Source organism: Bos indicus, chromosome 16 (genome assembly GCF_029378745.1).
Source record: "Bos indicus isolate NIAB-ARS_2022 breed Sahiwal x Tharparkar chromosome 16, NIAB-ARS_B.indTharparkar_mat_pri_1.0, whole genome shotgun sequence".
In the NCBI taxonomy this organism is placed as follows: domain Eukaryota; kingdom Metazoa; phylum Chordata; class Mammalia; order Artiodactyla; family Bovidae; genus Bos; species Bos indicus.
The window spans coordinates 56,085,082-56,107,052 of record NC_091775.1 but is presented as its reverse complement, the minus strand read 5'-3'; the positions used below and the strand labels follow the sequence as shown (position 1 = coordinate 56,107,052).

The window sequence follows — 21,971 nt, the reverse complement described above, 5'->3', positions numbered from 1 at the left end:
TATCTTATTTGACTCATATGGGTTCCTGACACGTAGATTGGGCAGGTGGTATTTTCCTCCCTTTTTGGTTGAAGGATATGAATTTCACAGAGATTGAACATGAACCCAAGTCTTCATACTCTAAGTTCACTGTTTTTTCCACCATGCTGTCTAGTACTTAAGAGAAGCAATGTCAGAAGACAAAAAATTCTTGAAGTTCTTTAAGTGCCACATCAGGAAGACTAGGTTTTGTTTATATTATCCTTTGGATTGGAACATAGACTTTGAATATGAAAAGCTAAAGACATTCTAGTGATAAATGCATTGCTCTCTTCTGAAGAAAAAGATACTCTTAGAACGTTAGTCTTTATCTTTCTACCAGGATCTTTAATAATATGTAAGGCATTGCTTTGGAAATAAATTTCTAACTGATTCTGTCTTAGACTTTCTTATTAGCAAGACCAATAGGTAGGATGTTTTGTGTGTTTATTTTTGAGCTTATTTTTGAGCATGTGTCTGGCTTATACTCTTGTGTAAGTGATAAAGTTTAGAAATATAAACCTGTATAGTATTCATGTTTGTCTCCTTTTTCCATTGCTTTATTTACCTGGGTCCAAAACTTCTTGCTAATTCCTATTGTAAGAAAAAAGAATGCTATGTTTATTATGTTCATCTTCAGGTAACTAGTTATTAAAGATTTGGACCTTTAACTTCATAAAATATAATTCTTTACCTTACTATTTCATGGCTTTTTATCTTAGTTGAAATTTCCTAGACTGATTTTCTGTTCCAGAAAATTTCAGCATTGTTTAACTCACTGTGGTTAAAAGTCCTTGTCATAATTGAAGTTTCATTGAAAGAAATTATAGAATTTATTTCAGAGAAAATTCAGTTAAAAAAGAAAAAGCACATTTATAGTTTTTTCCCCCACATTTATAGTTGACTTCTCTCTTTCAGTTAAAAAAGAAAAAAAAAAAAAGCATGTTTATAGTTTTTTTCCCCCACATTTATAGTTGACTTCTGTCTTAAATAAGAAAAGAAGAGCGACTTAAACCAAAGATTAAATTACTATTCACCAAGTTTAAATCCCCCATCTTCTTCCTTTTTTATTCAAATGGTATTCAAAGAAACAGTGCCTTATAGTTGCATCGTTTTTATTGCAAATATATATGAGTAATAAGCTACTTAAGGCTGTGGTCTGGAATCGGGCCTGGTCATTCTATGCTTGGTGTGAAATGTGTTGAGCTGTGTATGTGCTTGGCTTTATGCACTAGGCTGTTAGTAACAGACTGGTGTTGCAGAGGGAGGCGAACACCTTGGCAGGCCAGTCACAGCCCCCACCACCACCACCTCCAAAATGGCCTGGAATGATTTCAAGTGAGCAGTTGAGCTTGGAACTGCACCAGGTGGAAAGGGAAATTGGGAAGAGAACCCGGGAACTGAGTATGGTAAGTGTTACTGTGGAAAGAGAGAGGGAAGGTGAAAGGAAACCCTGTGTGTAGTTGTGTCACTGAACGTGTGGCTCTAGAGTTCTAGAATCATCTAGAGCTATAAAATCATCACCCCAAGGCTAAAATGAGTGATTAATACTTAGAAAGAGTGTCGTGAAAATGGACTGCCTTCTTATTTTATCACTTTTCTCCTCATTTATCTATTGGTTTGAGTGTGGTTTTTGTCTTAGATTTCTGTATTTATAATAAAGTTTCAAGGAAAACAGGGTGATTATCTGAAAGTTACTATATTTCTGTTAAACATGTTGGTTAAGGAAGCAGAGGGGATGGCATTTTTTGCAATGCTATGTTATCCAAGGGCTTCCTTGAAGCTCAATTGGTAAAGAATCTGCCTGCAATGCCGGAGACTCTGGTTAGATTCCTGGGTTGGGTCAGGAAGATCTGCTGGAGAAGGGGTAGGTTCCCATCCAGTATTCTTGGGCTTCCCTTGTGGCTCAGCTGGTAAAGAATCCACCTGCAATGCAAGAGACCTGGGTTTGATCCCTGGGTTGGGAAGATCCCCTGGAGAAGGGAAGGGCTACCCACTCCAGTATATTCTGGCCTGGAGAATTCCATGGACTGTGTAGGCCATGGGATCGCAAAGAGTCGGACATGACTGAGTGACTTTCACATCACATGTTATACAAAGGTATATTACCAAGTAACATTTCTAGGTTTCACAGCCCTTGAGTTATTGATGACCTTTTTTTTGTCATGAATGAAATGCTATCAGCATATTCTTTCCTGTGGAATTGAATCCACAGATATGCTTAGGATTTATGTTATGGTACATGAACACTCATTTCAGTAAATTTTGAATCTTAGGTGATTGAAACATTCCTTCAGATTGCATGGTAATTGATATTTCTTTTTGATATTGTTGCATAGTTTTCACATTCTTTTAAAGGAAATACATGGGGCTTATTTGTTTTCCTGTTTTCAATAAATGTATTATAGATACTTACTATACTTTGACTTGATTTTTCTGAATCATCAGTTTTCCTATGAGATTTTCCAATGTTAACATGAGACATTGCCCCCTTATTGCCCATCTTGGATGATGAGCAAGTGGACCATACTCCACTATATTTTTGTGTTGTTGTTCTTTTAATCTGCCTGTTTCTTTCATCATTTTACATAACTAAATATGATTTCTGTTCATCACTTTGTATTACTTGTAGCTGGTTTCTCCTCCATCAGCACTATTAAATAGAAGATAATCAAATTTATTTCCTTTTCTTTCAAAGGAGAACCAGTGTTCTCTGGACGTGAAAAGCAAATTGAATACAAGTAAGCAAGCAGAAAATGGACAACCAGAACCACAAAATAAGGTTCCAGCTGAGGACCTTACGTTAACATTCAGGTAAAGAAAGGGACACTTCCATATAGTCTCATACAGTCATGATAGAAGCACTCTCATAAATATAATTTGATTTTTACAATATCATTATTTTGTATACTTTGAGAAAATAATATTTTTGCATAAATTTGGGGGTTAATAAAGGGGCTTCCTTAGTGGCTCAGTGGTAAAGAACCTGCCTGTCAGTGCAGGAGAAACAGGTTCAATCCCTGGGTTAGAAGATCCCCTGGAGAAGGAAATGACACACCACTCCAGTATTCTTGCCTGGAAAATGCTATGGATAGAAGGAACCTGAAGTGCTACAGTCCATGTGGTCACAAAGAGTTGGACACGACCTAGCAACTAAACAACAAAAAGGAGTTAATAAAACTTATTTTAGAATAGAGTCAAGGTTGAATTATCAGTTAATATCTAGGAAATGAAATTTTCTGCTTCCATCTCCTTCGCCTTGTTTTATAATTTATTTAAAACCATTGTTAACATTTTGATGTATATATACCCTTAAGTGTGCGAGCATTTAGCCTCTTTCACCCACATACCCCCTGTTCTATCCCACCTGGTTTTTAATTTGGTCTGTCCATATCACCCATTAGTCTTCTACAGGCACAGAAGAATACATATCGACTATTATGAACAACCCTGCAAAAAATGTATTGTAGTTAATTCTTTGTACATCTTGCACCTTAGGATATTTTACAACTAGGGCACTTTGAGGCTTTTAATGCATAGTCCTGAGTTGCCTTCCTGATGATATACAACAACAATTTCTAATGCTCTGTTGCTTCCAGGCTTAAGTTTTTGTCTGTTTAAATCCATGTGTTATCTTGTCCTATTAAACCTGCTAAAGCAGGGGTCAGCATTTTTCCTAAAGGCCAAATAGTGAATATTTAAAATTATTAGTCTTACTATCCATGTCAGAACTCTCAGTTCTGCTGTTGTAATGTGAAAGCAGTCATAGACAATATGTAAACAGATGGGCAGGCTGTATTCCAATAAAAACTTTATTTGTAGAAACAGCTAAACAAAACAGAAACCAGTCACCTAGCTTGTCTTGGTTTGCCAACCCATATGCTAAAATAAAGCATGGATATAGAGCTATAAATTAAAGTTTGAAAGCCATTCACGTATTTTCCAAAGTGCTATATAGAAAGGCCCTGTTGATTTTATTCTACTAATAATCAGTTTTCTCTCTCTCCTCTTTTAAAATTCCAACTCGTTTTTTTTTTTTTTAAATGTTAACAGTGACGTGCCTAATGGATCAGCATTGACACAAGAGAATATCAGCCTCCTGTCCAACAAGACCAGCTCTCTGAACCTGTCAGAGGACCCTGAGGGAGGAGGGGACAATAATGACTCCCAGAGATCAGGAGTTACATCCAGTTCTACTCCATAAAATATGAGGAGTCCTACCTTTATCTTCTGCTCCTAACCAATCTGTGGGGCATAGGGGTAGGAGAACAGATAACTTCTTAACCTTTCTCCGAGGGTGGTCAGAGAAATCCAGGAAAAGCACCGGAGGCAATGTGCACAAACACCACTACTAAAAACAAACCCTGCACATAGTTCATATTAATGCATTTTTTAATTTAAAGAAAAAGAAAATTAGCAGTATCTGCAAGCAATTCAGATTAAATTTGTTTTTGTTCTGTGAATGAACTTTATTTTAATAACTTTGGACGCCTTGGATCCAGGGCTTTAAAAAAAAAAAGAAGATATTATATATACACTCTGTTTGATTAATTGTATGATCTTAATGAAGTAGGTTTTTCTTGTATTTTGGTATTATTACATACCCAGTGTATAATTCCATATCCCCAATCCTTTCCAGCTCTCACAACCCCATGAATTACCACAGACTAAAAGCCCCGGCCATTCTGAGAATTCTGTGGTGCTTGAGAATTAGTAATAGACTAGTTATTAGAAAATGTGCAGCAAAGCAACTTTTCCAAGAGCCATTATTTGGAAGCCATAATTTGCTTTCTTTCTGGGTCACAAGCTTCATGTGTAGGGAGGTTTTTCATATGGCATTAAAACTTTCTGTTGTTGCTCAGGAGGGCTTTATTTCTGTTTTTTTGTTTATATCAGCTTTTCAGAGAAATAATTACCAATTAATTTTTGAAGACCTCATTTTCATATCATGAACCGCTTTCATTCTCTTAATGTAATCAGAAATCCAAGTCAATTTTAGACTGCTTGATTAGATTTAAATGGAAATTATTTTAAGGATGAACTATAATTTATTAGCACTGAAAATACATATTTAGTTTATTACCTATATTGAGCTGATGACTGGAAATTCAGAGCAATCCTTTTCCAAGTTGAACTTCTGAAATAATAGAATATTCAAAAACCAGGATAATCCATCATGTTTTAAAACTGCTCAACACTTGATTGAACTTAAAATGAGCAGAGCTACATTATTTCAATGAATGTTTTGTTTTACTCTCAAAAACCAAAAGTACAAAATTCCTATATACTGGAGCCCCTGGCTTTCAAGGAGATTTGGCAAATGAGAACTGCCTGAATCTTAAAGATAGTTTACAAATTGATCGGTAGTTGCCTTTTGGAATCATTAGCGCAAGTAGGTAGTAAGTACCTAGAAGTCAATTTTTGTAGTCTTGGCTTCACTATACTGAAAAGACTCTTCATGAAAATGTTGAAGAGAATAAGGAATAATTTTTCTCATTTAGTTCTGCTGCACATATTCTGATGCCACATGTCTATACTGAACTAAGACCATATAAAATGTGTTTAGTGGGGATTATTTGACATAGTCACCCACCGTATCCCTATGTTTGCCTGATTTTCTAGAAATTTCCCTTTCTGGATTATACTAAAACAGAAAGCACTGGTTATGTAATAAGTTACTGCATTGCTTTGGTTGGGTAAAAGCAAGAGTTTGTATTTTTCTTGTTTCTTATTTTCTTAACCCGTAACTCCTGCTGAGGTCATAACCACCTCAGTCTAAGCTCTGTGTCTATCGTACTATTAAATGAAACAAATGGGGGGTAAGGGAGGGGGGAGGGTAATACAGTCCTGCCATTGCCTACCAGTAGGAGAGTCCAAACAGAACACTCTTTTGAGTAGCAATTATTTAATTTGCCCAGTCAAGGCACCGTGTTTATATACTATTTCACATTGAATTTGATTATGCCCTACAGACCTGGCTGGTCAAGGATTTGATATACACATATTGGCTTGGGATTCGAGCTTTCTTTTTTATTTAAATAAAAATTTATATATATATATTATATATATACATATATACATAGCTATATCTGTATATATATTGGGTATGTTTTATGGATTTTTTCGCATGAGCGCAGCTGTTGCGATAAAATGACTGATTGGGAGGTAGAAGCACTGAATGAAGAGGCATTTTATCAGTTGATATCCATGTTTTCCTATTTTTTAAAAATACATTTGCTTTTTTGCCTTTTTTCGTTTATTTTGCTTAAAACCCTCTTACATTTACTATTTAAGTACTTATTGTTTTGGGGAGGAGAAGGAGAGAAATTTTATGTCTGACAGAGTCCTGAGATTTTTATAATTTCTCTCTCTAACCATAAAAGGCAACATTCTTGGCCTCTAACCTTCTGTAGGCAGATTTGGGCAGATCTTATTTCTTCTTTGGACATGTTAAATAATTCCTAAATTTTAGGAGCAGTTGGTTCAGTTTGGAATTCAGAATGATTCTGGTATTAAAAAGAAATTTATGGGTGTTGATTTTGTTGAAATATGGAGTAAAAGTAAAATTCCATTTTGGGTATCTGTTGAAACTCCTAATAACTCAACTTCTGTTGTTCTTGTTTATTTCTTTCAAATACACTCATTCTTTCACCATTTTGATTTTGTAAGCTAGGTAGAAAGAGAGATTAATTTATGTTTTCCTATTCTGAATAAAACCAGAAAAGCCACTGTTTGGAACTGACTTAAAATAGTCTCTCTTTTTAAGGTATTTTCATGGAGTGAGGATGCAGATCTCTTAAATTATAGCCTTAATTCTAGCTATACCTCTCTAAGACCCCACCCTTTAGAGGAAGTCTGGGTGGGTAGAACAGCAAGAGGAAGCTATACTGTCCCACTGTGCCTGTAACTCACCTATTTAAGATTAGTTATTTTGCCTTACCTCATGGAAATTCTTACAACTTTTCCAGTGCTTATAAGCAGTTTTAGGAATTCAATAAAACCTCCAAAAATTTTTTCTCTTACTTTGTTTTCCTTTTCCCTGTGATATTTTTTGTCATATGATGAGCCTATGGTGGTAAATGGCCTGTTTGGCAAAACTGTTTGACTTTTTAACTGCTTTTTTCTTAAAATCTGTGAAAGAAAGTGACTTTTCTGGCTTCTTAGATTTATTCCCAGAGACAGGTAAAACGATGAAGCCAGTCAGATAGGAAATTCCATCTTTAGGCTTTTTGCTTATTCAGATGTTAATTTCTTCTGAATTATAAGGCAATACTCAGACATCTGATGAAAATGAACACTTTTGAAGGGTTAAGGTAGGAGTAATAAGCATTTCTTTCAGTTCTGTTTGGATAACACCATAATTTTATTATAACCAGAGTATAAAAGTACTTTGACCTTTTCTTTATTCAGTGGGTCTTAGGAAAAGGGTAGAAGAACTGAGAATAAGATATCTAGACTCAATTTTCTGACCTATATGTAGTTTTTTCTCCTTGCTTGTAGATACTGTCATAAGTTCAGTAGCTGCAATGTCTTGGGTAATTTACAGAGGCTGATGTGACCAAAGATCCATTCCTTGTTACTTTTCTAATCAAAAGAAAAATTAGTTATAGGTTTCTAGTAATATTCAAATAGTAAGACACTATTTTTAATACCAGCTACAACATACTTAACTACTCAAAGTATAAAAATATATTTCATACAGCATTAATATGGCTAATTTCCTTTTCCCATTTTATTTCCCTTTCCTTCTCCTAGTCTTTCCCTTTTTTTTTTTTTTTTTTTCGGTCTGAAAGACCTAAAATTGGTATGATTCGCATTTGCTATCTTGAATATGTAACTCCATCAGATTTTCCGTAGGTCTTCAAAGTTGGAGCTCAAAGTTTGCTTTTGTTTTTCTTTTTTCTCTGGCCCTTCTCTATCTTGCAAATTCCCTTTGATTTACCCACTGCCCTCCCCAATCTGCAACAGTGACAGTTTGCTGCCTCAAAACAGAGCATTCAAATGAATTCGCTTAGCCAATAACTTCTGTGAAGTTGCCTTTTCTAATGGTGTTATTACTCAGTGATGCACAAATGTGGTATTTGCCCTACTGGTAGGCAAAACAAAGGTCTGGTTAGGAATGGTAACCTGCTGTTTTCTTTAAAGGAGAGCCAAAGACTTGTGCTTTACTCTGTTTTGGTTTGGGAGGAAATAGCCATTTTGATTGTGAAACCTTTTAGTATTCATGAGTTGATTATATTGTGTAGGGAGATAGGTCTAAAGTTGACTCTTAAAGTTAGCTGGCCTTATAAAATATAAAAGTAATGAAAATCCATCAGTTTTTCTAAAACCATGAATGTCATCTTTTACAGTATTGTGTGTAAGCAGTTCCTGCCCCCATATACTGAGATTGTCTTGTCATGATAGCTTGTTATATTTTTGTTTTACTTGTGCCTATAAGACAATCTACTGTCAGTATGATCAAGTCTTGGGACTGAGTAAAAGAATCCATGAACATGTGATTGGTGAAAAATAATTAACTGTAGTTCGTACCTGTTAGATTATATTCAGATTCAGAGAAAAAGAGATTCTTTTCACTAAAGATAAAGAGTACTCGGTTGCTATTGCTTATATATAAATGGTGATAGATGGAGATCTAACCATCTCTTTTCTGCTTTCTTTTTGCTCATTTTAAAGAGTTGAGTAAAGGTTTCATGTATAAACTGTGTCTGTGAAAAGCACTTGTAATGTTTTATATGTCATTAAAAGGCCCAGTTACTTTTTAGGGGAAATTAAGAACCTACAGGTGGAAATTACAGGTGGAAATTAACTGCAGTGTTTACTTAGATTTTTACCCTAAAAGTCCAATTGTGTTTTGTTGTTATTGATGATAGATGATTATTGTGTTTGCAAGGTGATATCTTCCATGAAAAATCTGCCTATCCTTTTAGGTAAAAATTAGGGCTTCTAAACTAAAGCATATTCTATGTTCTACATTAGGGATTGAAAAAGTAAGCAGTCTACTGCTGTCATTATTTTACCTGACTGTGCATTTTGCTGGCCTATATGCACACTTTTCTGCCTTGGACAACTATGGTTTTTATATTTATTTGTGGCTTCAACTCAGCTTTATGAAAATTTCCTGCTGAAATTACTTATTGGGAATTACAGGTGGATTGCAGTTAATATATTTTTTTAAATTCTTATTTCAACTTTCCTGAGCCACTTGGAAAAAGAAAGATGTTTTTGTCAAAAGACACTATTAATTATAGTAAATGCCAGCTTACAATTTGATTCTTAAGATTTTCTTTGCTAAAGATGTTTTCACATGTTTTAGATTCTAACTGATAGTAACACTAGCAGCAAGTTTACTTTATAAAAAAACTGCCACCACCAAGAAGTAACACCTTTTAATAATAAATATGTTCCCAATGGGTGAGTTTTCAATACTGCACTGAACAAAGTGGGTAAAGATCCCTTTGAAATTCTATTGTGATAAAGGGACTAACCTCACCACTGGAATTACAGAGCTTGTGAGTTTTCAGCCAAACACTGACCTTCCCCTAAACTTTATTCCTGAGCAGAACATCCCTAGATTAATAACTTTTATTTTCAAAAGAAAATAAGGCACAATAACCCAAGAGAGAGAGAATTTAAAATAAGCCTCACGACAAAATCTTGTGTCCAAAATATGTATTTAGAAAAATAAAATCCTGTGGAGTTTGTTGTCCTAATGTATGTTATATGCTAGATAAGGTGATTTATTTTCTTGTATTGAGGTCTCATTGTTTCTAGTTGGGGTTTTTTGTGTGGTTTTTTCTTTTTCTTTTTCTTTTTGGTTTGGTTTTGTTTTAATTTAAACTCTTAAGTAGACAGAGCTCACAAGTCTTTGGCATCCATTCTAGGTTGTACACTCAAGAGTCATCTTATAACTGGAAACTGTCAGGTGGCCCCCTCCTCCAACTCCAGCTGGTGTATGAAAGGATCAGGAAAAGAATGGAAGCAAACTATTGGGTGGATAATCGGTAGCCTGTTTTTTTTTTTTTAAGAAATCACCATTTATTAGCGTTATCTTTCTCCACTAATTGACTGCCATTCTCACAGTAATATCTGAGCCACCCTGTAAAATGTTCCTCTGATTTCAAGGCATTTTAAGCTTTTGCTTATCATGTTTACATCCTCTGTTCATACTAAGACACTGTTCTGAGAGCTACTTTTTCCAAGTGTATTGTTGCCTAAATTTCCTTTATTTCTTCTTCATCCTTTCTCTTCTTCCTACATTGTGGGAATGAAAGGAACTTAGAAGAAAAAAGTTGATTTTCCCCCCACCCCCACCCTACCACTAATCCATAGGCTTCATTATTTTACTTTATAGTAAATCTATGACTTTTTAGAACAACAGAAATGGAAAAAATGAATTAAGATAATGAACAAAACCTTTCACCCACTTAAACATTTTCCAGTTGTGAGATTCCTCTTCTTGTGTGTGGTCTCTTCCCCGTGTTACCCCTTTTCCCCTGACTATAGTCAGTGTGGTCTTTAGGCTCATACCAGTCTCCCCGAGACATTCTGCAGTCATTATCACCTTTTTGGGTGGATTTTATTTTGTTTTTTTTTTTTAATAACTTTTTAATATTGATGCATATTTGCTTGGGATAGAGCTTGTGTAATTTACCAATCGTATTGATTGTATGTCATTGTGCCCTGCAGAGGTATATTTAACAAGACAAAAATAATGTAGGTTAATAAAGGAGCCCATTATATTTGAGTCAGGTTATAAATGACCATGAAATCATTTACAGTTTGAATAGTGAAAATTTATGTCTCCTGTTCTTAAATTAGTGCTAGACAGAATATCATTTTTAAAAGTTTTTGTGCATTTCTGTTATTTTCCCCTTACCTTAGCTCCCTGTTCTTTCTCGCCTGCCTCACCCACCTGTTAAGAATTAAAAATATTGAGCCTTAAAGGGACAGCTCGTTTTTAAATTGCTAAAGTTTGTGAAATTTCACTTTTTCCAAGTGTTTCCAACTTTTCTTTAAAAAGTGAAGACAGATAATGAGTTGAAATTTCACAAGCTGTGAAATTAGCATCTGGCAAGCTGTGAAATCTTATTATTTGAAGACGTTATCTCCTAGAAGTTCTTTGGGAATAGGAAAGAAGAACCCTGTGTTTGAAGTAGACCATTTTTCTCTCTTTAAAAATCTGTTTATATGTTCAGTTTTTAAATGGCCTTTAAAAAAAAGTGAGGTGGGGTAAAGTAGTAATAGAAAGATGTTTAGGACAGCTAAATGCTGGGTCTGAGTAAGTATATAGTCTACTTGTTGCAGGGTTTTGAGAGGATGAGGCCATCTTGTTCAACCTGTGTGCATGCTGTTTATATCAAAGTTGCCACTTTTGTTAAAATGGTGTTATTTTCTTTATTATCTTGGAAACTGACTCAGCCTCATGTTGCTCCAAATTAGTGTTTAAGGCTCCCACAAGTTGCAGATAAAAAGATTATTTTAACCAGTAGAAGGAGGTGATCGGAGGTGATCCGCCTTTTGGTTTGTAAATATATGAAAGTGTCTACAAGGTCTTTATCTGCTTTCTGTCAGCATTTATATTAAATGATAAATTAATGAGGAGAAATGCGTAGTCTTTTTTGTAAATGAGCCTGTGCCATCTTATTCTAACCCTTGGGATTATGTACTTGTTTGTACCTTTTTTATGGAGTTGTGTTTGTTTTTTAGGTGAAATATAGAGAAGTAGATAATATACACAAACGCATACTCATAGTGCCAGTTTTATAGATTTCACAGGAATTAATCCAACACCACAGTCCAGAATCCTTCATTTGTTATACAGTGACTGCACATTAGGAATAAAGGTAATGGTTCTCAGATCCTAGAGTCAGCGTTCAGTGAGACTCCATGGTTCACATGCAAAGTTCTGGTTTTTATGCCTTCTCTTAAAAGCAGGACCTTTTTATGCTTAAGCAACACGGCCTTACTCCGAATACCTTCCTGATGCAAATATTTTTTGTCTTTCTTACTCACTTTTCCTAATTGTCCTGCAGTCCCCACCAATTAATGAGTCCTGACATTTAGAGAGTTTTTAGAGACTACTGGAAAATATACCCTCTTCAAGAACTCAGTGGCTTAAAGAAAAAAGCGGGGGAAGGGAAGGGACTACTTTAGATTAAAAGGAACTTAAGAGATACAAAAGTCACATGCACTGTGTGGACTTTGAATCCTAATTTCAACAAACCAAACATTCAAAGATTTAGTTAGGGGAATTTGACTTACACATTGACTATTAGAAAAAACAAAGGAATAACATTTTGTTCAGTGTGATAATAGCACATTGTTATAGAATAAAATGTCCATATTTTTAGAAGACACATAACTGACAGTGGGTAGAGTTTCCTTTAAAATAACTAAATATTTTTAAAAGAAAAATGATGTATATTACCAGTGAACAAACATCACGCCTTCTACTATCAGTTAGCATTATGTATCCATTGTTACCATTTTGGACCTCAAGAGAAGTGGCCACAGTCAAAAAAAAAAAAGCTCAGGGGGTATGAGGGATGGTAACTATTGCCTAAAATAAAATCGAGAATGGGAATTCCAAAACCAGACCTACTGTCTTAACCACTTACCCAGGCCCACCCTGCTTACAAGCAACAGGTTACTTTCTGATCCTTTACACTGAGACTCATTGATTAATAAGAGTTTGTGTCTGTGTGTATTAGCATTTCAGTCCCAGTAACCAGCTAGTCTGCATGATCAATTTATAAACTCTGCTTTCCAACATGGTAGCTCAGTTAGAATGACTTGCCACCCTTATTGGGACCACCTAGCACATCAGAACTTGCAACTACTCACTGAATACTTACTACAGTATTTACTAAAGTAATTTACTGAGTACTCCCCATATGGCACAGTACTGTAGAGAACAAAGAATATTCTCTACCCTCAAGGAGCTCAAACTCCAGTTACGGAACTTGACGTGTACATTTATGGATAGGTAACAATCATCTACAAAACACCACAGACAGAATTACCAAAGGATCATTGTTGTGTTAGTGGCTCAGTCATGCCCAACTCTGCGACTCCATGGACTGTAGCCCATCAGGCTCCTCTGTCCATGGGATTCTCCAGGCAAGAATACTGGAGTGGGTTGCCATTTCCTTCTCAACCCAAAAGATTATTCATCCACGATTATCTTCAGAAGAAAAGAGCAAGGAGCTGTGAGACTATACTCAAGGAAGATTTAATCTTGCCTGGCTGGGCACCAAAGGCTTTCCTGAGACAATGGCCTTGAAGGTAAGAAATGGCTTGGGGCAGGGTGGGGAGTTCTGGGGGCGGTGGTGGCGGGGGTAAGGAGACCCCTAGTCAGAGAAAAAAAGATGTGTGAACTCCACAAAAAAAGAAAGACTGTTACGGAAACTGAAAGAAGGTCATTGAAGTGAGAGAGTGAGATGGCTTCAGATGCAGAGCCAGATCACAAAGCTGGGTTTTATTCTGAAAGTAAAAGAAGGGTTATAAGTTGGGGAACTAAAGTGATCAGATGTGTGCCTCTTTAGTCTATTGAATAGGCTCTGTGTCAGCAAGCTTCTCAATCCTAAGGTGAATATAGTTCACCCGGGGCTCTGGTTAAAGTGCAGCTCTTGTTTCAGCAGGTCTGGAGTGGGTCCAAGATTGTCCAAGAGGCTCCCAGATGATGCCGGTGCTGTCTGTCCAAAAACCAGCCCCAAAGAGACCACACTTTGGAGTAGTAGGGTTTTCTTGATAGGCAATTTTAGAAGCAGAGGGATCCAGTTTCTGCCTGTTTTAGTGAAGTGAATAAGATATGAGGCGTAACGAGGGTAACTCGGAGACCACTTAAAGACAAATGTAAGGCTGGAGAAGCACGGTGACTCAGCAAAGTTTTTACATTTCAGGAGTTGGTCCTGAAAGGCACAGAAGTGTTTGTATGGGGAACAGAGCAGAAGTAGAAGTTCTAAGCCTGGGAGCACATAGTATATGGCCTGGAACAGAACTTCAAGGAGTTGGGGATATAGAAAAGTTTGGTTGAGGACAGGACTTGGAAAGCTTTATGTACCCCTTCTGAGCTGTTGTGATTTTTTTCCCTTAGCAATTAAACACTAGTAAAGATTTTCAACCTGACAGTGATGTGATGATTGTGATTTGAAGTGGAACAGGGCCTAAGGCATGGCTTCCTTGGTGGCTCAGTGGTAAAGAATCTTACCTGCGATGCAGGAGACTCAGGTTTGATCCCTAAATCAGGAATATCCCCTGAGTGGAATGACAGTTCACTCCAGTATTCTTGCCTGGGAAATCCCATAGACAGAAGAGCCTAGTGGGCTACAGTCCCTGGAGTTGCAAAGAGTAGGACACAGCTGAGTGACTAAACAACAAAGGGCCTAAGGCAGAGAGCTCAGTTACAAATCTGTTGCAACAGACTTAGAAGAAATGATGAGGGCTCGCAGCAGGACAAAGAAAATGAAAAGGAGGGGAGGAATTTCTGAGACAGTGTTTAGGCCATACTTGAGAACAGCACGAGTATGATTGGCATTTCTAAATACCCAAATGGGTGCCACCAAAGTCAGCTTCTCGTAATTCCCTTGACCAAGTGCACAGCCTGATCCAATATTATCAGGTTAAAGGGGAAAAAATTACCTTTACAGTTTCAAAGCCCTTAAAAAATTCAATTTTAAGGAAAACGCACAGCGACCTTAGTTTGTCATCATCTTGTTATCCTCTCAAGTACAAAAATGTTCAGGTTATTAGGATCTAAAGCATACCCTCTAATTTTCCTCAGTCCCTATGCTTACCATTATCATCTAACTGGACATTTTGTTAACCTGACAACAAGCTAGACAACCAGATGAACTCCTGGCCTTAGGGCATGATACAGGCTGTCTCTCCAGAGTGGGCTGGCCCATTTCTCTCTGAGCGGCTGGAGGGTTTGGTATCCAGCACCATTTCCTGGTAAGCTGAACCTGTGAAGCCACATGAGATGTGGTTCTTAGAACTTGTTTCTGTTCAAAGTTAGAAGCCTGCACCCGTACAGTATCTGTTGATTTTTAGCATTGGCTGTTTGGGAAGGACCTGAAACCAACTGTGTCTTGATGGGATAAAAGCTGCCAAGGTACATTCATTTCTACCCCCTCATTTCCTCCTCCACCCTCAAGTGGACTTAAATTTGCTAAAGCAACCCTTGGCAGAAGTAGGAAAAGACACCAGTCACATAATTGACCTGTACTTGTCAAAACATACACTCTTGACTTCAGCTTTATTGCTAGTTCCTGCCTGTTGCTTCTTGGTCTGTCTAACCCACCCTCTCTCCGTGGAACTTTCTCCCACTACCTCCAACCACTGCCTCTGCTGTCTTCTCAGTTTCTCTTTTACCACCTACAAGTTGCTTAGAACTTCGACCCCGTGCAGCCCTCTCTTGCTCAACCTTCCAAGAGGTGTCTCTATTCATACAAGGTGTCAATTCCTCTGGATAAGTAATCTTTTCTACTTTACTTGATAATCTTAACCTTCCATTTGGGAGAAATTTAAAATACTTCCTTCTTAATAAGTCAGCCAAACTACTCTGAACCTGGGTTTCTTCAAACACAAATATTTATTGAGTACCTGGTACATTCAAGACCCAGTGGCATGTGCACTGGGCATGTTCAGTAAGTATTTGTTTTATTTGATTTCCATGAAACTGAAACGGAACTTTCTCACATTTGTGAGAATTTGGACAAATACCAGTGAGATGCTTTGAGAGTAGCTGCCAAATGATACTGCAGGATTTAGTTTGAAAATTTTTCTTTCACCTTAATTACTAGATGGCCGTAGCCATCTAGTAAACTAGAAACCCAGGAGAGTTGGAGACAACTCTGTGTGTGTGTGTGTGTGTTTGTGTGCTAGATGTTTTGCCGAATTTCTGTGGAAGAATTAAGCTTTGAGTTACTCAGTAACCACAGCAGGAGCTCATTTCTACTGTTTGTTCTCTGCCAAGGTCTTTCTCTTGGATCCAAAGACAAGAATAGAAAGAAAAGCCTAGGATATGTGGTAATGGTGAGGACCAGCTCGATTTCCTGCTCACAGGAGTTACTACTGAGACCAGAGGCAGGGCTAGGGAAAGAGTTGTATATTTTATTACTGGCCTTGAAGGAAGCATTAAAGAGAGGACAATTGAATGCTACATTCTTTCCTCTCCATGGCTCCTCAAACCTATACACAGCGCGCAAAACGTAGAGAGGCCCTCTGAGCTCCTTCCAACCTTGTTTATGCTCAGCATAGAAGTAGTGCTACTTTTTATCTAATAGAAGTTCCGAAAGTCTGCCTCCACTTCCAGAAACGGTTAGACCTTTCCATGAAGAATTTGATTTTAAGGTACATAATTATTAAAACATCTCACAGGGCTTTCCTGGTAGCTCAGTGGTAAATAATTGGCCTGCCAATGCAGGAGACAAGTGATTGATCTCTGATACGGGAAGATCTCACATGCCACAAAGCGACTAAGTCCATGTACCACAACTATTGAGCCTGTGCTCTAGAGCCCACATGCTGTACCTACTGAAGCTGGTGTACCTTAAAGCCCGAGCTCCACTGCAAGAAAAGCCACCACAGTGAGAAGCCCACACATTGCAACTAGAGAGTAGCCCCTGCTCACCACCAGTAGAGAAAGCCCGCATGCAGCAATGAAGACCCAGCACAGCCAAAAATAAATAAAGTTATTAAAAAAAACATTTTACAGAATACTAATGACTCTGTGTGTGTGTGTGTGTGTGTGTGTGTGTGTGTGTAGACAGAGACAGAGACCCAAATTAGTCCACCCAACATACCAGCTGCTTTTTCTTTTCCTCATCAAACCAGTCTAAGCTGTACCAAACCAGTCTAAGCTGTACCAAGAGGAAAGGGATTTGGGGTCATCAAAATCTTCACAATGAAAGCCAAGAGGAGTTGTGTGCAAGAGAATTAAAGACTGGGCTGGTATTAAAGACTCTAAAGGACTGCCTGGAAAAATCACATTTGGAATGTGCCTCAAAGACAAATGCTCTGTGATAAAATTTGGGTAGACAAAGGAAATGGTGGCAGCCCCTGAGTTTTCTTCTGGGCCCTGGATTTTGAGGGACTCCTGGACAAAGTTGATAGAGACTACTCACAGGAGGGTGAGTATATTCCTTTGTGGTTCAGACAATAAAGAATCTGCTTGCAATACAGGTTCCATCCCTGTATTGTATTGTTCATCCCAGGGGTCAGGAAGATCCCCTGAAAAAGGGAATGGCATCCCACTCCAGTATTCTTGCCTGGTAAATTCCATGGACAGAGGAGCCTGAAGGGCTACAAGTCCATAGGGTCGCAGAGTCAGATGTGACTGAGCGACTAGATAGTGACTTAAACCCTGCCTCAAGAAAAACAACTGGACACTAAGTTTTAACCTGGGAAAACAGACATTTTCTTTGTGTGTGTGTGTGAATTTTTATTTGATTCTAGGTAACTTTGGTTTGTTTAGTTGTGTTTTTTTTTGACCTTTTAAAAAAATTTTTTAATTTATATATTTATTGGCTTTGCTGGGTCTTCATTGCTGCTCAGGCTTTTCTCTAGTTGTGGAGAGCGGGAGCTGCTCTCTAGTTGTGGTACAGAAGCTTCTCATTGCTGAGGCTTCTTCTGTTGTGGAGCATGGGCTCTAGCAGTGGGGCTTCAGTAGTTGTGGTTCTCAGGCTCTAGGGCACAGTCTCAGGAGTTGTGGCACACGGGCTCCATTGCTCCAAGGCATGTGGGATCCTGCAGGATCAGGGATCGAACCTGTGTCTCCTACACTGGCAGGTGGATTCCTATCCACTGTGCCACCAGGGAAGTCCCTGGACATTTTCTTGATAGCTGTCCTGTAGGAGCCCAAGACCTGTGAGACAGGCAGACAAAGGTTTGAATCTCTGCTTTGCCAGCTTTGTAATTTGGGGCAAGTCTTTAACCCTTGTAAATAGTAGTTGCTTTGTCTGTAAACTGGGCATAATATATTCCTGGTAGAGCTGACAAGAGAATTGTAGAAGCAAATGCCTATAAAGCACTCAGCATAGATCCTGGTGTGTAGTAAATGCCACATATTATTATTATCTCATTCAAAGATTTAAAGATTTTGACCTAAGCACAATAAACTGGAAAATTCTGAATGAGATGGGAATACCAGACCACCTGACCTGCCTCTTGAGAAATTTGTATGCAGGTCAGGAAGCAACAGTTAGAACTGGACATGGAACAACAGACTGCTTCCAAATAGGAAAAGGCGTACGTAATAAGAAAATAAGAAAATAAGCTTATTTAACTTCTATGCAGAGTACATCATGAGAAATGCTGGGCTGGAAGAAGCACAAGCTGGAATCAAGATTGCCGGGAGAAATGTCAATAACACCAAATATGCAGATGACACCACCTTTATGGCAGAAAGTGAAGGGGAACTCAAAAGCCTCCTGATGAAGGTGAAAGAGGAGAGTGAAAAAGTTGGCTTAAAACTCAACATTCAGAAAACGAAGATCATGGCATCCGGTCCCATCACTTCATGAGAAATAGATGGGGAAACAGTGGAAACAGTGTCAGACTTTATTTTGGGGGGCTCCAAAATCACTGCAGATGGTGACTGCAGCCATGAAATTAAAAGACGCTTACTCCTTGGAAGGAAAGTTATGACCAACCTAGATAGCATGTTGAAAAGCAGAGACATTACTTTGCCAACAAAAGTTCGTCTAGTCAAGGCTATGGTTTTTCCAGTGGTCATGTATGGATGTGAGAGTTGGACTGTGAAGAAGGCTGAGCACCGAAGAATTGATGCTTTTGAACTGTGGTGTTGGAGAAGACTCTTGAGAGTCCCTTGGACTGCAAGGAGATCCAACCAGTCCATTCTGAAGGAGATCAGCCCTGGTATTTCTTTGGAAGGAATGATGCTGAAGCTGAAACTCCAGTACTTTGGCCACCTCATACGAAGAGTTGACTCATTGGAAAAGACTCTGAAGCTGGGAGGGATTGGGGGCAGGAGGAGAAGGGGACGACAGAGGATGAGATGGCTGGATGGCATCACTGACTCGATGGATATGAGTCTGGGTGATCTCCGGGAGTTTGTGATGGACAGGGAGGCCTGGCGTGCTGCAATTCATGGGGTCGAAAAGAGTCGGACGTGACTGAGTGACTGAACTGAACTGAACTGACTGTGAAGCAATGGTTAAAATTCTAGACAGTGAAATATGATACAGTCATTAGCAATTATCTTCCCAGGCAGAGCACACGTAAACACCACAGTTCCACCTGCAGACACTGACCTTGGCTACTCTCATTCTTCTTTCCTCCTCTGTCACCAGCCAGCGGCTCAAGCTGCGTCTAGTTTCTCTTTGGTGCTGCCACCACTTTTCACGTCATGCCCTTATACTCCTGTCTCCCCAAGCCTCTGTGGAATACAACACTGATGCCCTTGTTGCTCACAAAGTCCATACCGTCTTGACTAAATGATGCATTGACATGTTCAAAAATAGAAAATTAATTAAGATTCATATTGACAAAACTCACTCCCACCCTTGTCTGTCGACACCTACCCCTATCAACCCCAATATGTGATACGAAAGGTAGCACATTCTAAGCACTGCTTGGCAGTGCTTGCTTCTTTCTACTTAGTGGTCCTAGAAACCCTTCCATATCAGCACATAGAAAAGAGCCTCATTCTTTTTGACAGTGGCATAGTCTTCGATTGTGGGGATGTATGTTGGTTTAACTAGTTTGCTGTAAGTGGAAATTGTTTCTAATCTTTTGCTATGCAAATCAAGTTATAACTGGTAACCTTACTTATACCCATGCAGATATATCTGTAGGATACACTTCCTGCAGTAGAATTTCCAGCTCAAAGGGTAAACTCATTTGTAATGTTAGTATTGCCAACTTTTCCTTCAAAGGGTTATAGCAGTCTGCGTTCCCACCAGCAATGAGTGAAAGGGCATTTTCCTCACACCCTAGCAAGAGAGTGTGTTGTCTAACTTTAGTTGAAGTCTGAATTCTAATGGTTTCAATGATAATTCTTCTTAAGGAATCAGATGGGAACTAGGAAAAGTGCTTTAAAAGCCTTACAGAAGAACCACTGAGGGATGCTAAAATTAGCATGTGACAGTTGGATGAAAAGTAATGTTATCATGTTCTCAAGGTATCTTCTTACAGGATACTTACTTAATAAAAAGGGAAATGTTATAATTTTACAGTCCTGATCTTATTTAACTTAAGTGATCAAAACTGACATCAATTATCCCAATTAATGGGATAAATTGATACCTCGTGCCTCCTGATATGATGCACTGAGAATGACACAGTATTATTTCTTTAGTATTCCTACCAAAAAAAAAAAAAGTGTAACTTTCAAATCCTGTAGAAACCTCAGATATACTCAAATTGAAAGACATTCTTCAAAAATAGCTGGCCCGTACTCTAAAAAATTCCATAGTCATGAAAGACAAAGAAAAGAGAGCAACTGTTTCAAACTAGAGGAGACCAAAGAAGCATGACAGTTAAATGCAGTGTGTGACCCTGGACCTGGAAGTGGTGGGGCAGGGACTTTCAGGGCCTGAAAATTAATGTTTCCCAAGGTGTGATCCTGGGAGTTCCCCCATGCAAACCTTTCAGTGTATGCATGAAGTTAAAGTTATTTTATGTATGTATTATTTAAATAATTATGTTTAAATGTAATTTAGCAAGACTAAAAAGAGATCCTAAGACCCAAATTTTTGAGAACCAGTTGCTATAAAGAATATAGACATTTGGTAAATTTAGAATAAGAGTTATGGATTTGAAAATGGTACTGTATTACTATCAATCTTGTGTATTTTATACTGTGATCATATAAAGAGATGTTCTGGTTTTTAGGAACCTCACTCTATATAAGGATAAAAAGGCATTTATATCTGCAAATTATTCTAAAACAATACAGAAAATATAGAGATGGGGAGGAAGAGAGGGGTATGAAACAACAGAAAGCAAATGTAAGATGAGAACAGTGTGAATATTTGGGGAATCTGGGTAAAGGATGTATAAGAATATTTTGTATTACTTTTGCAACTTTTTTGTTACTTTAGAATTATTTTAAAATAAAAAGACTTTGTATCTTAGTCTTGGAAATCTCTTACACTATTATCACCTCCTGATCTTCCCCTCTCCTGCTCCAGCTTTAGTCAGATGACCAGTAGCATTGATGGGCATGTTTATCATCATGTCTGGGGTCTACTGTGAAGCATGGAGCTCCTGGAGAGCAAAGTCATCTTCATATACCCAGGCCCAGCACCAACCATGCCTGGTACCTATAGGCATTTATTAAAAGCATGTTAATTAAATGAGCATATGACTCAATGAATGAACATATTAAACCCAGTTGCTGATGTATAGTTCTTCACTACCTGGTCTGGTGGTATCTGCATCCTCATCTCTTTTCCCACAAATGTTCACCAGACCCTCTTCACCCCTTGTGCTCCATCTCTTCGTCTGCCTTCCTCCAAGGCATGTCTCACAACTTCTACAAGTTGGAACAATAGGTCTGAACTGCATATTCCACCTCAGGATGTTTGTTATCTCCTGTTTCTTCTATGTGGAAAGCTCTTCCTGAAAGTACTATGTGGTTCCTCCTCCCCCCGCCCCCAACTTTATTCTGTTTCCTTAATGTTAGTTCATGAGGGAGGACTTTCCTACCACCGTTCTACAATAATGTCCCTATCTCCTCTCATCACTTTCTACTCCCTTGCCCTGTTGTATTTTCCTCTGTAACCCTTATTAATACCTAATGTGGGCTTCCCTGGTAGCTCAGATGGTAAAGAATCTGCCAGCAATGTGGAAGACCTGCCACCAATGTGGGAGACCTGGGTTTGATCCCTGGGTTGGGAAGATCCCCTGGAGGAGGGCATGGCAACCCAATCCAGTATTCTTTCCTGGAGAATCCCCATGGACAGAGTAGCCTGGCAGGCTACAGT

General features: G+C 38.2%; 1 protein-coding gene across 6 annotated transcripts in view; it reads left to right on the top strand.

Annotated features, from left to right (window-relative positions):
- RC3H1 (ring finger and CCCH-type domains 1) overlaps positions 1 to 11,626 on the top strand; it is a 75,808-nt gene extending 64,182 nt beyond the window's left edge. For 5 of the 6 annotated variants that reach the window (XM_070768887.1, XM_070768889.1, XM_070768890.1 and 2 more), the window contains 3 exons: positions 1,254 to 1,427; positions 2,717 to 2,832; positions 4,072 to 11,626. In XM_070768887.1, the coding sequence (XP_070624988.1) occupies positions 1,254 to 1,427; positions 2,717 to 2,832; positions 4,072 to 4,222 (441 nt within the window). In that variant the 3' untranslated portion in view covers positions 4,223 to 11,626. The remainder of the gene's footprint in view (positions 1 to 1,253; positions 1,428 to 2,716; positions 2,833 to 4,071) is intronic. The other variant, XM_070768891.1, reaches the window with a different exon arrangement.
- Positions 11,627 to 21,971: the final 10,345 nt, after the last annotated feature.